At 39.9% G+C, this 20,877-nt stretch overlaps 1 protein-coding gene across 1 annotated transcript; it reads right to left on the bottom strand.

Moving 5' to 3' along the window:
- Window positions 1-3,395: 3,395 nt before the first annotated feature.
- LOC310956936 (T-box transcription factor TBX2b-like) lies at window positions 3,396-8,362 on the bottom strand (the record flags this gene model as incomplete). Its single annotated transcript, XM_083927313.1, has 7 exons — window positions 3,396-3,797; window positions 5,225-5,757; window positions 6,309-6,469; window positions 6,572-6,648; window positions 6,956-7,102; window positions 7,335-7,602; window positions 8,004-8,362. 7 exons carry the CDS (start codon window positions 8,360-8,362, stop codon window positions 3,396-3,398), a joined length of 1,947 nt encoding a protein of 648 aa, XP_083783439.1.
- Window positions 8,363-20,877: the final 12,515 nt, after the last annotated feature.

Consider the following 20,877-nt stretch of genomic DNA (forward strand, 5'->3'; position numbering starts at 1 on the left):
CTAAGTCTAAAGAGAAGGAATATGGATGGGTTCAGGGAGAAGTTATGCTGTCTGCAAAACTTTGCAGTTGACGTCCTGACCACATTTTTGAGTTAGTGGGGATGTCCTTTCCGTATAACACTATGCTCAGCCAAGGAGAAATGCACACAATAGAAGTTTGAGACAAGCCCAGCGCGGGGAGGTTGGGATAGGGGTTTGGGGGATTCAGATCGTTTTTCCTACTGGGAAACCACCTGACTTTTTTGCACCAGCAGCTACGGTGAAAAAGAAACAGTTTTGCTATGGAGTGCCATGCTTTGGTTATTTAGTAATGATTCAAAAATAAAGAACATAAAGGGCATAAAGAACTTTGAGATGATCAGTTTTTAATGAAATTTACTGACATTTAAAATACAACCCATATATTTGAACTTTTAAGAAGTACAGTATCTTGATTCTGTTAGTATTTGTAGTGATAGTTCAAACATGGCAGTTTGTTTTATTCTAAGGCACCACACTGGCCCATGTCTCAGGGAGAAACGTATAGTGTTGCAAGTGAGTGGACACCCTTTTTACCAAAGTAATTTGCTCATATAAGCCAGAGAGTATTTTTACAAATTGATTTTTTCATTTAAAAAAAGTATTTTTTAAGGCTCTGAGTCTTAATTTGTGGAAGATTGATAAACATCAAAGTATCCATGATAATCCACGACTGGCTTTTCCTTTGAATAGCTCTTCCTGCATAGTGGGTGCCACATCTGTGTTTATGTCAGGCAGATAGATGACATATCATTAGGAAAACTAGCTTTGTTACTCGGTGTGCGGCGGCCTGCATGATGACCGCAGAGAATTTACTTAGGGTCAGATACAGTGACAGTATCTGAAATGCCTCTGATACTGCCTAAAATGCTGGATCAAGTACTGGCAAGCATGCAAGTCTGTGCACCGATCCAATACCACACATTAAGCCCTCAAAAAATATACTTTAAAGTATTTTATATTACAACTGACAAACTAGATGATAAAAGACAGTTATATGATATTTGTTCATGGTTTATAAAAGGTTTAACCTGAACCAGCCCATACAACAATAATATAACTCACATTACCTCCATACAGGTTAGCATGATAAACTTTGAATATAGCCTGAGCCCTCTCTTTTGTATACATTATAATGCAGCTATCTTCATGTGATTGCACAAGTGAACTAAAGGTCATTTTTCTCCCTGTCCTTAATCAACAATGTTATCCTGTCAACTCTGTGCCCTTACACTGTGTGCATGAACATATGTGTCTGTAAATGTGAGTGAAAGCTGTACTGTGAGGGAAGGTCATCCGAGAAATATTTCAGAACATCGTATATGGACTGTGTGACTCAATATCTCATTTATATATTCAGAAGAAGTATTTTTTTCAGTGCAGCTTGAGCAGATGTATAAACAGAGAGATTAGCAACTCAAGTGTAGCTTTGCTGTCACAAGCAAAGATGTTTTGGGAATTGCCAGAGCAAGCAGTGAGCTGCACCCATGCATATGGAATGAAGTGCAGAGGACCGCAGAGTCACTCATTCACCTTTATTGCTCAGCCACCATTGCTATGCCAAGGGCATGGCAGCAGCAGCTGTTGCACAGAACCACTTTCAGTTTGCTGTGAAGCTTTATCAAATTCAATTAAATATATACGTATATATATACTTTAGGGTAACATTTTTTAATTCACCTGTTAAAAAGCGTGGTCATTATTGATTCATGGAGAGAGGGAGCAGCAGTGCAAAGATGTTTCTTTTGATTGAATTTTAAAAACATTACTTTAGAATTCTTTCTCCTACAGTCCTCCTACAACCGAAACCAATATGGAGAATAAAGGACAAGATAGAAAGTGTAGCCGCAAGGGCTGATCTTGCAACAGCATTTGGAAGTACACCATTGTAGCAGAAAGCTTAATTTAGTCAAATTAAGTTAAAGATAAGGCCTAACATCCAGACCGCTCCTGATCCCTGCTGGATGACCTGCTTCCTTGAATCCAGCTCTTAAATCCAGTTCAACTGAAATATCAAGACATTAAAAAATCTATAAAACATGCATGTGTGGACACTGATCTTTGATGGTCTGTAACATAAAATGATGACAAATGATTATTAATGAGATTCAGTATTTTTCTTCTTTGTTTAGCATTATCAAGGATTTACTTTTATTTTGTTCTTGGCTGAATATAACTGCAGGCAATTACCATATCCAGAATTCAAGAGCAGTACTGAACACACCAGGTAAACAACTACAATACTAAAACTCTCAAAATATAGACAGGCAAAGCAGTCTTAATGTACTCTGTTCTAAGCACCCTCCATGGTAATGCACTATATAAACAGTTGTGCACATTTGCCCAAGCTGCACTGAGAGATACAATTTCTAAATACATAAATGACATATTGACTCGTAGTCGATATAAGATGTTTTGAAATATTTCTCGGCTAGCTTGGTGTTAGAAATCAGTCACAAAGTATGTGAATTACCCATTTTAGATTTATCTGCTAATGTGATATCCAACCTATTTCTGACCACAGACATCTGAATATGTAATGGGCAGTGTAACATCAACAATACTTTATCCATGTATTATAAACATATTAAGACAACTGCATGAAATGTGAACAACATCTTTATTTAAACTGTGAAAAAGAAAGGAATACGGGCAAAAACAATTCACCTGAATTATTTGGCAGTAAAAGCTGCCAGATTACCGAAGACATTTTTTTTAAGTGCTGGTGAAAAAAAAAAAAAAAGAATCCTGAGTTTTCCCCTCCAAGTCCATGGTGCGGCTTTGGTACTCCAACAGAATGTGAACACATGTTATACAATTTCCTCGTATCTGAATGGTGGGTTCAACAGTGAGCAGTTACAGTATTCAGTCTCAAAAGTCTCTGATTAGTCATGTTTAATACTGTATGTGAAAATTAAAATAATGAGCAAAATATTTACACCATCATTCAGAACAAATCAATGCACCTTTAATAGTCTTTCTATTGAGCATTCCACTTTGGGCACTGCGTTTTGCATAGCTCATATTCCCCAAAGAATTGGAAGGAGCATCTTTTTAATACTTTTTTTTATTACAAAAGAACTTCCAGTAATCACTGAGTTGGTATTTTGCAATTCAAAAAACACCCAGATGTCAAGGTTAAGTGAAACTTGTTTCACACTGAAATATAGTAAATCTAATTAAGCCTAGTGTTAACATAAGTTTGTGTCTTTTGACCAGCAAATCACCCAATAAGGATTTATTTAGCAGGTTTATTGATGATATAATGACAATAGCATCGACACATGCAGTTTCTGACAAAAACATTTTTAAGGTGATTATGTGCATCTTCATAAACCTGTGTCACCCTGTGCAGGATGAAAAACAACGTACAGAGTCTATTGTGGAGGAAGTGGTTTATCAAGTCCTCTTACCGGATCATGTGTGTTCTGCAGTTCATTAATAGAACCCTTAATAATGTTTTCCGGTGGAGCCGTCTTTTGCTTGGCCTTGGTTTTGCGACTCTGATTGTCAGACACTGGACTTGACTCTCTGCTCCCTGACTTAGACAGCTCAGATTGTGAGTTTGAACTGCCAGGCGATCTTGTTGTGACCAGGTTTTGGCTTGAGGTGACAGAGCTGGGGATGTGATAAGGGCTGAATCGCAACCAAGGCCGAGAGCTGCTGAAACAGGGGTTTCTGGTCAGTGTGGAGGTTGCAGAACAGGTGGGGAGAGCTGGTGCTGCCATGTAGCCGTACGGATAGGAAAACAGTCCTCCAAAGGGTGACAGTGAGATTCCCTGTACAAAAGAATACGATTGTTAATTTTACTGACACCATAGATTTTCTGATGCTCCTACATTTTCATGCTCAGCGCAAAACCCCTACAGCCCTTTGTGTTTGCATCCCCCAGCTGAGGAGGGGTTTTGTAGAGAAAGGTCAGAAAAATAAGCAGATCTTAATATTTCTACCTGAAATAGAACCACTTGGTTAGGTTAAGGCAATACAACTCATGGTTAGGTTTAGGAAAAGATCCTGGTTTGGGTTCAAATTCGTCTGTGGCGGATACAAGTCTGTGATTGATGCAGTTACGTCTGTGACATCTGTGACATCTTTGATGTGGTTACTTACTAATGTAGTTACATTGGTCAACATTGACTTTTGGTTGCACGCAAGACACAAGTCATACTCTTCATTCTATGACTCCTGATTTCCATTTGCTCTTTACTACTGCCACTAGAGGTCGCCATATGTAAATATGGGACGTAATAAGTAGCTTGCACGGTCGAGCTATACAGGTGAGGATGATCTGCTAATTGAATCTGCAGATTTACACACTGTAACATCTATTATTTCAGATCTCTTTTGACCAGAAATTCAGGCGAGCTCCTTAAATTACCTTTCTGCTCAGACTTCAAATCAGCTCTCCCTCTCTTGAACCAAGGAACTATATTCATTTTCTCCTCACTTGTCTAGCAGAGTAAAGTATTTTGGGGCTATAGAGAAATGTCTTTAGCTTGGATCATCTTTCCACACAATGATATGACTTTAACGTTTTTTTTTTCTTTTGCAAGCACTTGTTAAAAACACTATTGTTTTTTTTTTCAAAGTAATATTGGAAGGAAGGTCACTTAAAACCACAGTGCACTTCTTGTTTGGCTGCTTGGTCAATTTAGTGGTCAAGGAATGTATTAACTCCAATGTAAATATTACTCCCTGAAGTACATTTATGTCAGTTTTCATGGTATAATCTCAGATAGACAAAAATTGCATTGTCATAATTTTTTTTAACTTGAAATACTTGATTTTATAGCTTTAGCTGGAAGCTGATAGCATAACTTCTCCCAGGACTAGGACATATTCGATACCAATTAAAAGGCCACAAAACTATATTTTCTGTTGTTTCCCAGAGGGCGTAGAGAAATCAGCTCTGAGACTTCTGTTGGCATCACAATATATGTAATTTCATTTATAGTGCTAAATTCAGCTTCTATTCTGGATAATCCACAGACCAGTTTTCAAAATCGTTAACAGAGAGGGCTGAAGATTATCCTGAAAAAAATATTGCATTGTTTCTGGAAAGACACCTTCCGTGTATTTTTTTTAAGTGCTTTAAAAAACAATGAAATCCCATTCCCCTCGGAGTGGTGGCAGATGTTTCTGTGAGGAAATTGACCATTCAACACCCTAAGCTTCCAATATCTGTTAACTATTAGAAAATGTTTACCTGAGATGCCAGCATGTGCTGTGACAGGTGAAACATGAAGGGAGATGGAGAGGTGGTGCTTTGAGAAGAGAGGCCTCCGTGTTCTACTCCAGGCAAAGAAGACAACAGATGTCCCATACCCTCTGGCTTTACTGACAACTGTCCCGGATGAAACCACAAAGGTGCCCCGAGTTTAAGAAACTGTTGGCTTAGCGCACTCGAGCAATCCAAAGTCTGAAGTTGAACAGCGTCGAGGGACGATGAGCACTGTGTTTGCAAAGTCACAGGCAGGTCCCCATCTTTGATTTCGCTCGTGTGCTTTTTTGAAAAATCAATCTCCATTGAATACATATCCTCTGAAGTTCTGAACACTGTTCTCTCCTTTGTTCTGTCCTGATTGCCGTTGCTCTGACTGAGAGCAGGTGTGTTCCACAGTATCTCCCCACTCTTCTGACTCAGAGTAGACACGTGTTCAGTCCTGGAACAGCTGCCTTTTGCAGCAACATCCTCATCTTGTAGATCAATGTCTGAATCACTTCCAATATTGTTGTCATCTGTGGGGAAAAAAACATTATATTCATTACATTTTTCATTGACTATTAAAAGTTAAACAAGCATAGTTCTGCCTTGTTAGTAATGTATATTTTTAGAACAGAGATGACTAAGTGCAAACATCTTGAGCTGTGAACAAGACAACGTTCATGCGTGACTAACCTCAAGGCGCCAGAGCAGTTGATTCATTTAAGAAAAACTATTTTTGTTTTGCCAAATTGAGTCACACAGTAAATAGGGTCTAGATGGAGATCTACATCTGAACAACTTTCCCCCAAGTATGTGTAGTTCACATTACTGCCTCCCTGATGCTTCAGTGGATAAGATGCATATCTTGCAACCGCAATGTGTCTGGTTCAAATCCTTCCAGAGACATTTGATGCATGCTATGCCCCTTTCTTTCTCCCGGTGTTTTATTTCTGTCAGCTCTCCAATAAAGGCAAAAATGCCACAAGAAAGAGGCGAACTCAATCGGGAGTTAGTGGCTAGAGGCTGTATGGAGACCATACGCTGGAGTATGTTCTGGCTGCACAAGTTACATTTCAATACCCACCATGACATGTTGGTGTGGACATCAGAGGGCTGCTCACCAGCTCCTGAGGGGAATAAAAGGGATCACTGGTAGTGGGTTGTTCACACGAGTCATCAGAATCAGCACAGTCCCGGTCCGCTTTGCTTTGGTTCTCGTGCAGCGAAGGAATTAACTGCTTATTCCTGAGGATGACAAACAGAGATTAGGTCGACATATACTACACGTACCCATGCAACAGGAATGTCCTTTAATATTATGATGAAGTGTGATGGCAAAAGAAATACCTCTTTTCTCGTCTCCCATTTCCTGCGTCTCTGAATCCTTTGGCAAAGGGATTGTTGTCGATTTTTAGCTGTGTAATCTTGTGGAGAAACAGACGAATCAGTAATATAGCCAGTGCAGAAATACAGATTAGATAAATCACTGTGAAAGGACCAGGCATCAGTGCCACAAAACTCATATGTGGCCCAGTTTTGGGGCCTCTTTTTTCAGGCCCTATAACCCAAAAATTGAACTTTTTCCAAAACATCCTAACAAGCCAGTTTATTTTTTTATTTTTTATTTGTTCATCCACATCAATCAACACCCCGCGTGTATAACGGGACACGACTAGATTAGGTCTGCTGTGTGCGCGTGTGGATGTGGATGAGGGGGAGGAGTGGGGGTACCTTTCCATTCTGATACGCAGTGACAGCGATGAACTCGGTCTCCGGGAAAACGTAGGTCCGGAAGGTGCTGTACGGAAGCTTCATGATGTCGTTGGCTCTCACAATGTGAAATCTGGGTTGGTATTTATGCATTGAATTCAAAATTGTCTGGGGAAAATACAGACAAAGAAAGTCGAATCCGAATGTTGTTAAATGACTTAACGGACTACAAATACAGAATATCAAAATTCAATAGTTGAATAAAGTTGAAAAGTAGGTCACTTTGAACTCAAAGGCCTACCGTGTCTTGGGATTTATTTATTTATGTATTTATTATCATGGATTAGCTATCAATAATAAGTCCTATATGCTAATTAAAATTAAAAGTATTGCTACTTACAAATCCATGTTTATCTGAAATATTATTGGTGAGTTTGAGTTTATGAAAAGCGACAGGCTTGCTCATCCACTGCTCTCCTTTGGACGGGCTGTCTGGGTGGATGTACATGCGCTTTGGCATCTCCGGGTCAGCTTTTCCAGCCACCACCCAGCGGGAGTTGTGAAACTTGTAGCGGCAGTCATCAACAGCGACAATGTCCATCAGCAGGATATACTTGGCTGTTTCAACCAGCCCGTCTACCCGCACTTTGAAAGCAGGAAACATCCTCCTGTAGAAGAGAAACATGTATTCCATGAATTGCATTCAAATGTATTTCAAACATGTAATAGAAACAATTTGGAGTTTTTTTTGCAAGCACGCGGAGCTTCTAATTGTCTTTTTGGAGCATTTGGATTTCGTTAATATAAAATATGAGGATGGAAGATTTAAACGTTTGGGGGGATTTGACATGTTTTGTTTGAACTTAATTGAGCAAGGATCGAACTGGACCCGGCCCTCACCTAAGAACTGACGACGCTTCTTAAAAACCACAAACACATAAGATCCCATAATAGGCCTAAATATAATGTTAGATCTTATCGGATCGTATAAAATGATGACATTTCAAACCCATGATTACGTCTCATAATGGCTTTCATGTATTTAATTAGAAATCGATAGTTTACTTACCTTCCTGATTTTGTAATAACCATCTCAGTTCCCATTTTGTGAAATTCATTCCATAAATGTTTTGACTCCAGTGTGACTTTCGGGTCATCCTCCAGCCCTTCCTCTGTCTGCAGGCTCTTCAAGGACCGCGGGTGAACTGGCTGATGCTGGCGTCCCAGAGTTCCGCGCAGCCCCGCGTCAGAAGCAGCAGTTTGCTCCGACGGAGGCTTGGACGGGCAGGCGACGTCCGGGAAAGCCAGCGCAGGGAAAAACGATGGCCGAGTGGCGGTTAGGAAGGCAGACAAGGGCAAGGCACCTGGTTGATGAGCTTGGAAAGGATGGTAAGCCATGGCAGCCGCTGTGTCAACGGGATCTCTCATCAGGACATCCGATCCGACACATCTCCATCGAAAGTCTCCGCTTGCCGCAAGCGTCTGTGTCCGAATTGTAACAAGCTTTTTGAGAGTTTGTGAGTGTGTTATATGAGAAAGCAAAGGTGGGGATGCAAATTTATAGAGGACTCCAGACACTTTGGCAAAGACGAGGATGGCACTTTGTATCCGCTGGTAGATCCACCAAGGAGAGGGTAGTGCACTTTGGGACCATGCGCAAAAACTGCAGTGGCACCGAGCAGCGAGGACAGAGCGAGTCAAAGAGATGGTGCTTATACAGTACTGTCACACGGCTGCGCTCCCCGACACGCTACACTAACGAGACAAACATCTTTCACTGCGCTTCACTCTGTCCGTACCAATTAGAAAGGCGGGGCGTGGTTTCAACCGCACAAACTACAGGGACATATCCGGATTTTAGTGGGTTAGACCGAATGCATAAACAGCATTAGCCCAGCATGGATGGATGACAATTAAAGTAGTTAAAGTTTTTTAAAATAACGTTTTAGACCCTAGCTATAACATCAATCAGAATAAGAATAACAGTATGTGTATTGTTGTTACCTGACCTATAACGCCTTTTAAAAAATGGTTGTTTATTTTGTGTGAAATACCACATAAAAAAAAACAACCAACAACAACAACAACAATAATGGGTGTGCATATAATGGTGATGCCAGTCGTGCCAATGTCCCCAATTGACAGTCAAAAGTTTAAGCTGGTGATGGTTGAATTAATGGTAACTTAAAAAAAAAAAAAGTCTTCTGCGTCGTTGCCTGACTCAATTCACTTCTCCGTCTTTTGAAAACACCCAAGGTTTTGGAGGAAGTGGGAATGCATGGATCTGTTAATTAAGGTGGACTCGGCGCCAGTTTGCTGGCGTCCCGCGAAGAGCCAAGAGCTCTCTCATGTCACTTCACATTTAGGCAACTCTCCAAATCCTCAAGTTGCCTGCTCCAGTTTTATTCCCAGCGCAGCCTACAGGCTACACTTTAGCTTTCGTGAACAGGAGAAAACCTGAGTGAAGAAATGAACATCACTCTAATGTAAGGGTCTAAATGAAAGCAGCACTCGTCTGTTTGAAAGAACTGTAGTTTCGAGATAAAACCTGGGACAAATGGACCCTTCAGTGATGACAAGACGCGAATAAGAGCCTTTTTTTTTTATTTAATTATTTTTTTGTTATCTCTTTTGTTGCTGCAGACCACTTAAGGCTAGGTCAGCTGAATGAGCTGATTCTTAGGCCTGTAAAATAAAATCATGTAAGTCAACCATAGCCTTCATGGACTAAATTGGCATTAAACCTTAGTTTGGTTGCACTAATTTCAAACATTTTTTGCTTATTTTAAAACGGCTTTAATATTTAAGTTTGTGAAAATGTATTCGTACAATATTCCACACAAACAATAGAATGGGATATCTCAAGCCACCTACCAACAATGTAGTCGTACAGAGAGGAGGGAGGGACATGTAATAACTCTCTTAGAATTACTCATAACTATAATCAATAAGTGACATGTTTTTATTTTTATTTTTCATGTAACATACTCTGTGGTTGTTGTACCATCACTTAGACCAGAACTCCTTTAAAATCAGTGAATAATGATGGTTTACTTTTAATCAATCTTTTCCTCCTAGACAAAAATAATAATAAAAAGTCTGCTGGTTTTGTCTTCACTGTACCAAGGCTTTACTACAACGAATGCAAGGTGAAGGGAAGTGCTGCTTGACAGTTACAAGGCAGGAAAGGCTCGGGACAGGAGGTGATCTCACAGGTCCCACCAATGATGAATAGCTCCCGAGAAAGTGAAGAGTAATAACTTGTAATCAAAGCCATAAGAAGTGTTCATGATTGCGAGGAGATGGGTGGGAAGATATCGTTCTCTATCCCGGTACACATGGCGTGCATGAGGTTGTCTGTCTAACACAGCCAATTACAACACTGAAAAAAGTTTGGGGTTGAAGAGGGGAGTGGAGGCGGTTGGGTCTGCTTTTCCTCACTCAGCGCTACTGAGAGAGATGGTCTTTATGCCACCATTTTTCTCTGGTGTAGCTCTCACCGACGGTTGAGAGAAGCACCAGAACAAGAAGGAGACAATCAATCTCAGTGATGCTGCATGAATTTCACCTCTCTGGTCACAGTCCACACCTGGGACAAATTCAGAAGAATGTTAGGCCATTGAGGGTTTCTGGTAAGTCATATAAAGGGCAAGCCAGTAAAGAAGGTAACACATTTCAGGGTTGGAGAGCGCTCTTAAATGACAAACGGGAGGAAAGGGTCAAGCAGATAAGGCCGAGGAGAGAGGTCTAAGGATGGGTCACCTCAAGTTTCTTCTGGGCTCTGTAGTGTCTTGTTTCAATCATGACATCATCTATTGGTAACATAATAGACACTACACATGGATCTGTTTATCCTGACTGTAAAATCTATACGCTGGGATTAGTGTAGCTCCAAAAGCAGAGACCTGCATGTGTCCTGCATATTTATGGATTCAATTATATCTTTCCTGTAATGCGCAGGAAAGATATTTGTACCCTCTGCGTCCATTTATTTTTCATGAATCGTGTATATGCGTTGTTACATGAAAATGTCTGTCCATGCTTATCTGGAGTGATTCATGATGATATTGTTTACCAAAGCTCAGAACTCAGTGTACTTTCTGAGCTCCAGCAGAGTGGGATGTGAATGTGGCTCATGATAACAAAGGGGTTAAAATGATGAACTCCATTTGTGTGTTTTATTATACGTTTGCTTCCAGAACATTTTTTTTTTACCCTTTTCGTACCAGATTTTGCATGTTTTTAGGGTTATTGCCTTCTTTGTTTTTGGCTTTCCTTTTTAAATGTTATTTTATTTTCAACAATAAAACTTATCGTCAGGGACATTTTAAACATTGAATATCTGAAGAGCAATTCTGTAAATGTGACTTACAAACAATGCATTCACACCAAAGCCTCTATAAAATATATGTAGATATTCATTACAAAATAAGTAGACCAAAAACAACGTTGTAAAAAAGTAGGACATAGATTTGGGGTGGTTCACATTAACACAGGCCTTTGACCTGGTAGATTGGTGTATCATATCCCGTGTGAAACCAAATATCAAGGCTAGAAAAAAATGTGGGCTACATACGTTGAAGAGATATTATGCTGATTTCAAACCAGGTCTGTGTCATGGCAATATCTTAAAATGAATGGGAGATCCAACGCTCCCTTACACCAGGACATCCCCCATAGAAACATTAATCAACTGAACACAGTGCCTTCATTGCCATTACACACACCTGGATTAAAATCGGCAAAGTATCCCTTTTTAAGTTGTTATCTGTAAGAAATGAGACAGTTGTTTCTAGTGGCTGCTTTGGCCCTAAGATGTAACTGCAGAAGAGCCTCTGGTGGGAGCTCTTATCCCAGACACATACGTTGCTCATATGTGTCTGGAATATGAGGTCCCAGCAGAGGCGTGAGAGTGCGTGTGAGTGTGTGAGAGAGTTTTATATGAGTATGTAGTGCATTTGCATTTAGGGAGGAAGTGTCGCCACAGACACACAGTTTGGAATGCTCTGCAAAAAGGCAAGTACAAGTGCTTTCACTAGTGGGTCATATGATCAATCCCCATTGTTTTAACTAACTCTCTTACTTAAAAGACAATGAGAGATGAAAATCTTACGGGTTATATCTTTAACTCTCTTACTTAACTATCTTACGTTCCTTAGAATGTTCACATCACAAATGTTATAATTTTAACCCAAACCATGATTTTTTTATAACCCTGACCAAATCGTTTTGTTGCCTTAACCTAACCAAGTAATGTTAGTTTTGTTTGAATTCACAGTGGACTCCCACTGATAACACCGATCCAATGGAGTGATAACATTCAAAACAGCTGCATGTGGAAGAATTTGAAATAACACAACTCCAATGAGGTCAATATGTTATAATGCTCATATGAGGCACTGGTTGCTATCGTGTTTAGACGGAACTGCAAAACTGTTAAGGACAAACTGCCAAGTCCATGGCACTTCCATCCCATAGTGTACTCAAACCTTGGATAGCTGAGCTTTATATATAACCCATTATTTTCCACATACACACACATACTGTACAGCCATGTAGACATACTTGCCCTTTGTTCTGCAATGAAAGCTATTACTCTCCTTGAAGCATAGTATTATCAGCCCTGTCTAAAGCCATTAACATAGATGAAGATGATTCAATGCTCTCACTCACCTTCCATCCTTACAAGCATCACTTGCGCTATAACTATTTAGCTCAATGGCAGAATGAAAGATTAGCCACAATAGAAGCAAGATGGATGTAAAGAACTGGAGGCGATGTGTCATTGTGTTACAGAGAAGAGTTATTCCATGTCTTACTAAAGTTTTTAGCCGTAATAGCAGTGTGGCTTTATGGATGACAATGGTCAACTTGGACTATACCATTTTGAAATATCTTAACAAGTAGGCTAATGAATGGATTGTCATTACAAATATGTTCCCCAGCTCTTGCTGACTTTGATAATCCCCCGACTTTCCTCTAGCACCATCATGAGGTTGACATTTGTAGATTTGAGTGAAATGTCTCACCAAGTACTAGAAAAATGTGGTAGACATGTTCATGTCCCACACAGGATAAATTGTCAGAACTTTGATGATCACTTAACCTTTCATCTAGCGCCACCTTTGTGTTGAAAAATGAATTAGTCCAACATTGTGCTATACTCAGTTGTCAAATAAAAACAAATAACCTAACCTGACTCGTCAGATGGTTTGTTTCAGAAAACCAACTGAGAAGGCGTAATTGAAAACTGGGAACGGGCAGGTGCTTTCAAGGATGAACTATCTGTCCATCAAACTCTTGCTGAAGTCAATCAGGAGAAGAGAGAAAACATGTATTCCATTGAGAAAAACCTTCAGTGCCCTTCTCTTCTCTCAATGAAGAAAAAAGTCTCCAGTTCTGATAAAACTGATGCTATTGCAGCATCTACTCTAACCTCTTTAGGAGGCACCGTTGTTGTTCTGGTCACCTCTCGTTTCATCATCATTACATCCTGCCGTACAGGTGTCATATCTTTATGAATGTGAACAAATTCATCCAAGGGGTAGCTTTACTGAACATCAAAGCAGACTAAGTTGGTTCAGGTGAGTTCAGTGAATGATATGAATGGGACAGTTTTACAAAATATTACACAGAGCAACTGTAGCCTTCTAACACATGTCTACTGGTCTTTGTGAAAATAAAATAGGAATTGTACTGTATTTTTGGTGTTGGATGACCCATCATTTAGTTGTAAAAGGAAAAGATACCTTTGAACTTCAAAGTTGAGATTGAGTGAAAGCGAGAGAGAATCTGTATACAATTTAGTGTGAATGGCCTGAATGGTGTGTGTGTCCACTGACTCCTGAGTGCGAGACGTGCTGTCTACGAGATAAACCTAATGTTATAGTAATGAATTTTAGGTTGTGTTAACCCATTTGTGGTTGGTGCTTCAAGCATAGACTCTGAGCGTCTGGGATTCCAACTTAATCTAATGAAAGAGAGGCAGACTACAACTAATTATAAAGAGACGACCAAGTCATTGCTCTTGCTTCAGGGACTATAAATATATAGCCCCAAATTCAATCAGGGCCTAATAGAAACACTGTAAGAGATGCAAGTCAATTCTAAACATCTTAAAGCTTTGTGTACTCCCAGTGTAAAGTGACACTGGCTACAAAAGGTACAATGGCCTTTACAAAAAAAAAAAAAGGTCTAAAACATTTGACTCATTGGCATGACAGACTTCTTATATTGGAAATAAGCCTAATGCTTAATAGAGTTGACTCCCTGCTGAGGCACTGTCACACCACTATAACTTTGTTTGTTTAGATTTATTGGATTTACAGGAAGACATGTTTTCCTACAAATTAATTTAGCAGGCTTTCAGAGGGATGACTATGTGTATGGCTCTCAACTTTGAAAGCTTCTTGCATTAATGTTTCTCATATAGTTCGGTTCGAGATGACAGGGCTTTATCATTTTTTTGTGTTACATCAAATACATCATTTATACATTTGAACTGCAAACCTAAAGCAGTGCATACCAATCTAAATTAAAATATAGAAGGATAAAGAAAGGATATGTTATTTTCTAGCTTCTACTGTTTGTCATATAAATTAATTTAGGTATAAACTTATCATGATAAAACCTGTCTTGTATCTTAGTATATATCCATGCACTACCCAGACAGGTGGGCATGTTAAATATTGAAATATTGGCTTGAACACTGGATAAACTATTAATGAGAACATACCGCTTTAGAGCCATGAAACCAACTTAGGATACTCAGTGGGACAAAGACATGTTAAAAAGAAGAAGCGATAAAGAGGTCATGTCTTACTGAGGGCATGATTGTAACAAAGGTTTAGACCTTTATCCAGTGGGATGCTGCAGCTCTCTGGTTGCTTTGCTGCATCGGATTTGCTATTAAATCATTTACTCCATGTCTTTCTAAGCTTGCCACTCCTGTGCATTTTCTGGTATCCAAAAGAATCAGAAATCCCATCAGAGACAGTCAGCAGAAGCCTTTTAACTCATCTCTACCCTGCATCACCTAAAAGTGTTTTTGGAGCATCATCTTTCAGTTCTTTTGGAACCCCCAGTAGCGGTACAAGGACTCTAAGTGTCTTCTGTGCATAATACTTTCAACACTTTCTATGTACTTTTTTTCTGAAGCAGAAGGGATCTTTCAAAGCCAAATAAGGCTGCCTCCATGCCTGAGGGCATCTGACAGTGGTGGATGGGACCTGAGAGGACAAGAGGGCTCCACAGTACTCAATATTACATGACAGTATAGTTGCGTGGCACTGCAGCTCATTTTACAGAGAAAATTAAGCTACAACGTTACACTATCTGATTATGTGGTACATTTTTTGCAACATCAAGACATGTAAGTGCTGTGCATTCATTCAAACCTTCCTGGTGTCTATTCTTTGTGAAAGTACAACAAATCACGATGAAGAAATAGACTTGTTATGGTTGCTGAGTTACAACTGGGATGTCATTGAGAGAGTTACATGACTGCTGACATGCAGAAATAGGCAGGTCTGTTTTATTGATGATGGCTGCTACAGACATGTCAACCTTGTTTCTAGCAGCAGGCAGCTCTTTTCAGCAAACAAAGCTCTGGTAAACCCACTATATACTACCTCAGAGTGTTTCACCACAATGTTTACGTGTTTTGCTGGAATAAATCATCAGTGGGCTCCTTCCTTTTGGATTGCATTTAGTAATGGACTTGTAAGTCTTTCAAAAGACTCCTGTTCACATACTACATTGTTGGTGCTTTGGTTAAAGTGAAGGGACTCTTATCAAGCTACTGCAGAGGTTTGGTGTTATTTGGAGCAGTATTAGTGGTCAAAAAATGCATCCAACTTAATCTGCCCAACTCGCTGCCCCGGGCTTATCTGTGTTAGGCACCGGCAGGTTGTTAGCTCTCTGTAAAATCTAAGTTAATAATTCATACACGAAAATAATTGTCTCGATTGCTTATTTGATGACCCAATTTGCCTAAAAAGACCCTGGGATGATTTTACACTGGAATTACACTTTAACTATGGCACACTTCCAGGCCGCAGTCCGGTTGACAGAGGGGGCTTTAGTAAAGCACGATTACACATGTACGGGAAGCATGCGTACGAGCACAAGCACGGGCAAGAGCACAACACAAGCATGAGCATTGACGACAACCCTGATGTCTATTTATGTTGACTGTTCCCCACACGGACATTTAAAAAGATGCCACCAAAGGGTTCACGGTGGTCTGATGCGAAGTGTTTACTGCAGACTTGGTCTGATGAAAATATTCAAAAACAGTTGGACGCAACAAAAACTCTCAGGGGTGATGATGTTTAGGCAAAAAACAATTGTGCTTGCAATTATCCGTATGGTTTGAATAGTGTGAGTGCACGTCGGGCCTTGGCATGTGGGGGAGGACAATCACGCTAAAGCACGGCATGGATCATCTGGGCCAAATATGAGTAGCAGTGATGGGAATAATGGCAATAAAAGATAACAGCGGTACCTTTTTCAGTAACAAGTAATGTAACGGATTACTCTTCCCATCGTTATAATGCTGTTAACGTTATTGCTAAAAAATGTGTTGCGTTACTATAATTATTAGCTCATTGAAGCTGTTTTCGTCAGTTCATCTAGATCTCTCAGCCGGGCAGCAAAGACTGTTCTTTAGGGGGGATGAGACAACAGCATAAATGATGATGACTGTCTGAGGTTGAGTAACATTTCATGGTAAGCCAATCAGAGGCACAAAATCGAAAGCATGCATGGTTGCACACACAACCACAAGTGTCTTTTCTTCTCCGTCGTTGGTGTATTTCTGTGGCAGATTTACAGCGCCATATACAGACCAGGCATGATGGACAGAATACAAACCCTTTTCCTCTCTGTACTTGCTGGCAGCGATTTCTGGCCCACTCAACCAAAAAGGCTGTTTTCTCGATCATACTGTTTATTGAAGCTGTTTCTCTTATCTTACTTTAACAGAACAAGTTTGAGCAGATGACCACACACACAAATGATGTAGCAAAGGTGTAGGCTACCTAGCTTACTCCCTAATGAGTGTGTATGGGACTAATGCACCTGGTCTTTCCTTGAATTTCAATAGAACAGTTAACTAGCCAATCCCCCTTTTTTGGTGTACTGTAAGGTGTATTAAGTGTGACATCATTGCAGCCTTTGGCTGAGTAACCTATACCAAAGTTGACAGTGCTGTTGCATTGCATTCTGGCATAACCATGTATTAATTTTATCCCATCACTCTTATGTGTACCACATGGCAACATGTATGTGTTTATTTTTTACCTGATTTACTATGTTAGTAGTGGAGATGTTGTGTAGGTGCTCTTAAGGCCTCATCTCACTGTATTGTGCAAAAGTGGTCTTGTGTACGGCACTTTCAAGACAATAAATAAATGATTCATTCATTATTGCTAATGACTTCATATCCCACAGCTTTGCCAAGTCCTAATGGAGGCTAATCACAAAGGGTTCCTAAGGCTGCAGCAATGGAGACATTATATGGTAAATGGACTTGTACTTATATAGCACCTTTCTAGTCTTCTGACTACTCAAGGCGCTTTCACAGTGTTTGTCACATTCACCCGTTCACACAGACATTCACACTGATGGCAGTGGACATCTACATACCATCTAATCTAACCATTCACACCACATTTACACACCCATTCGCAGCACGGGCAGCAATAAGGTGTTCAGTGTCTTGCCCAAGGACACTTCAACATGTGGACCGGGGGAGGTGGGGATCGAACCGCCAATCTCTCAAACGACCCACTCTGTCACTGAGTCACAGTCGCCCCATTATATTAGACCATGGTGGGACGGGAAGAGCTGAGCCAAGAAAACAACACAGGTTTTATGTTCATTTAAAATAAAGTTTGAATAACTTATTTGATAACTATGATAACTGAACTGATAACTGTTTTTCACTTCAGAATTAATTGTAAGTGTGAATCAGATGATTTTTTGTCTTGTCAGACTGAATATCTGTGTCTTGTGATGACCCTTCTTTAGTTTGCTCTATAATTCTGAATTTGTGCTCGACCCTGCATCCCCCAGAAAAGATTATCTTAAGCTAAGGTCCACACAAAACACTGTTTGCATTCGGTCAGCTGATCATATAGAACACAGGGGTTGGCTTCAAAATGCAGTAAATTCAACATGTAGTTTATTGAAAGTGCACACAGGAACACTTATTTTCAGTGTCTTGCTCTCCATTATCCAATCTGATTTTGTCACGTCTGTGAAAATCCTGGTAAATGATCTTGTTGCTGTTCAAATCGGTTCCTCTCTGGGCCGCTGTCAACCGACACTTCTGTGCTGCTCTTGCGATGCAATCCACCAATACGCCTTCACTTCCTGTGTTCCCAGCACGGCATTTACTACGGCTTAGGCCCAGTCCAGTTGGCTTCTATCCTTCTATAGTTCACATATAAATCCAGAACTCAAGTCAGATGGTCAATCTGTCTCTAGACTTATGGGACTCATACGGTTTAAAGCAATTCTTACCTTTCTGGCATTTTTACACTTCTTTTGTAATATTAAAATGCTCCTAATATGCATATGGCACACTGAAATGTAAAATAAATCCACCAGGTGTTGAAACTCAAGATATTAAATTCTCATACATTTCTGATAAAAGTCTGACTAATCATTTTATTTGGTCTGAATAAAATGATTTGCCGATCTTCATGCCTGTCTTTCGTGGCTCCGTTTCACTTGCGCTGCTCATGCTGCGCTCCAGTGACATGAGAAGTCCGAAGTTTTTAGACCTCCAACTAGACGAAATGCACTGGAATGCCTGTCAAAGTGGAACCTCCTACTAGCGAATTTGGGGTAGGTTGACTTTGACAGCATTCCAGTGCACTTTGCCTAGTTGGAGGTCCGAAACTTCAGACTTCCCCTGGCACTGGAACGCAGCATTTCTCTCTCATCACAGAGAAAGAGTCAGAGGCCAGGCAGGGGGAAGAGGATGGGACTTTGGAGGGAAGCGCTGTGAGACATGCAAGAAAGGTAAGAATTGCTTGTGATAATGATTTCATAACGGGGTCAGGAGAGGACAAAATTGATATGTGATATGTTCACCACAGTATACTATATAGTGTTGTTTTTAAAAAAAATTGTTTTTCCCATGTATGTATCAGAAACATTCACTGTATGTCACTTCGATACACAAGGTATGATACAAAAGAAGTAGTACATTTAACAGTGTTTTGTCCATGCAAAATGGGAAACATAACTGTCATAGGAAAGCATTTTTACACATATACAATCCATTGTAATGCCATCTAGTATTATCTACCAGTTTGCCAAGATAGTGTGTGACAGCATGGTGACACCGGGCTGCACTTCCAATTCAGTTGCACCCTGTCAACAACTCTAGGGCTACTCTGCAAAAGGCTGTGCCAATGTCAAGAACTTATAGCCTCAAATTAGTCTTTGAATGTTGACCATGGTTTCAACTCTTTGTCTTTATTTCTAAAAGAGAGCACACTGTTACCCAATATTTACAAATCGATCCCCAAACTGCTTTCAAGGAACCAAAATGAGCTGAATGAGAATAAAAAGGATTAGTTTAGGCAGATATATGCTTGTTAACCTGAAGCTACATTTGAAAAACAGGGGCCTCATTACAGAAACTTCCTAAATCTGAAATCCTTCCTCATCTCACTTTAAGATTATATTTTGGACTTACAGAAACATGCTTCCTATCTGCATTTAACTTATATTATCATAGGAATCTAGTCATTACAGAACCATCCTTAACCGTATCTAAGTTAGGAATTCTAAGTAAGGATGACATATATCCCGTCCTCAGTTCAAATTAACTGCCAATGTTAATGTTAATAAAAATGTTGTTAGGTCTGTATGGCAATGAAGATGGGGAACAACATGAACATCAAAATATTGTGATTGAAAGACTACTCAAACTATATTATATATATGTATTAATGGGTATAAATCAACTGCACAGATGATAAACTCTAATTAAAATGAATGAGCCACTGCTCTTGTGTAAATTCCGAGCTGATTGAAGTATTACATTTACAGTTAGGATTTCTTATGTTCAGATAAGATAAGGGGTCAAAGATAGGCTAGGACACAGCCATGAGTTTAGGAATTGCTTCTGTAATAGGAAGATAAGATTTTTCGTATCTTTGATGGGACAAGCAGTTAGGATATTTTTCTGTAATGAAACCCTTAGGCCCTGGAGTCTGCTTTCCGGATGTGTTGAGTATGTGAAAGTGTCGCTGTTAAAAGCAGCCGACACACTGGCAGTGACAGAGGAGGCGTCGGACAGCTCCCAGGCTCCAGCACGTCCTCCTGCCTTCCCTCTCACCTTAATCCAAACTGAAAAGACAACACATTCTAGCAATACCAATTCAGTGACTTGGGAGCTGCCTCCATCGCCAGCAGGGAATTAGGAATGAGATGAGTCAACTCTTTCTTTTCACTTCTCCCATCATTGTGTTTTTGCATCTGTGAGCATCTGTGTGTTTGTGCACTACCCGGATTTGGCATGAACACAATGACAAAAACAGTAAAGGACAAACAACGGCAGTCTCATCAAATGAGTTGTACACGCATTTACCAAACAAGGGCTTTTCAGAATAAGAATGTCTGCATTTGTCTCTTTCTAGTAAGATCAACAGGACTTTTGCTCATATTTCCATTGAGATTTAGTTTTTTTACATTTAAATAATTACTATTATTAATTATTTAATTTATGTTTTAAGAATTTACCTAAAAAAACCCTGGGGTGATTTTACAACAGAATTTCTCTTTAAGGGCACCAGTTCAAAGTGGTAGGTCTAGGGCAGGGGGCTGTTTCCACGTCTCCTTTTTGTGCATGTGGGGGCAGCGCCAAGTCCAAAAAGACTGATGGAAGTTGAATATCATTAGAGGCTATGGTGATTGATAAATAT

Source organism: Echiichthys vipera (assembly GCF_963691815.1).
Source record: "Echiichthys vipera genome assembly, chromosome: 14".
Taxonomy (NCBI): domain Eukaryota; kingdom Metazoa; phylum Chordata; class Actinopteri; order Perciformes; family Trachinidae; genus Echiichthys; species Echiichthys vipera.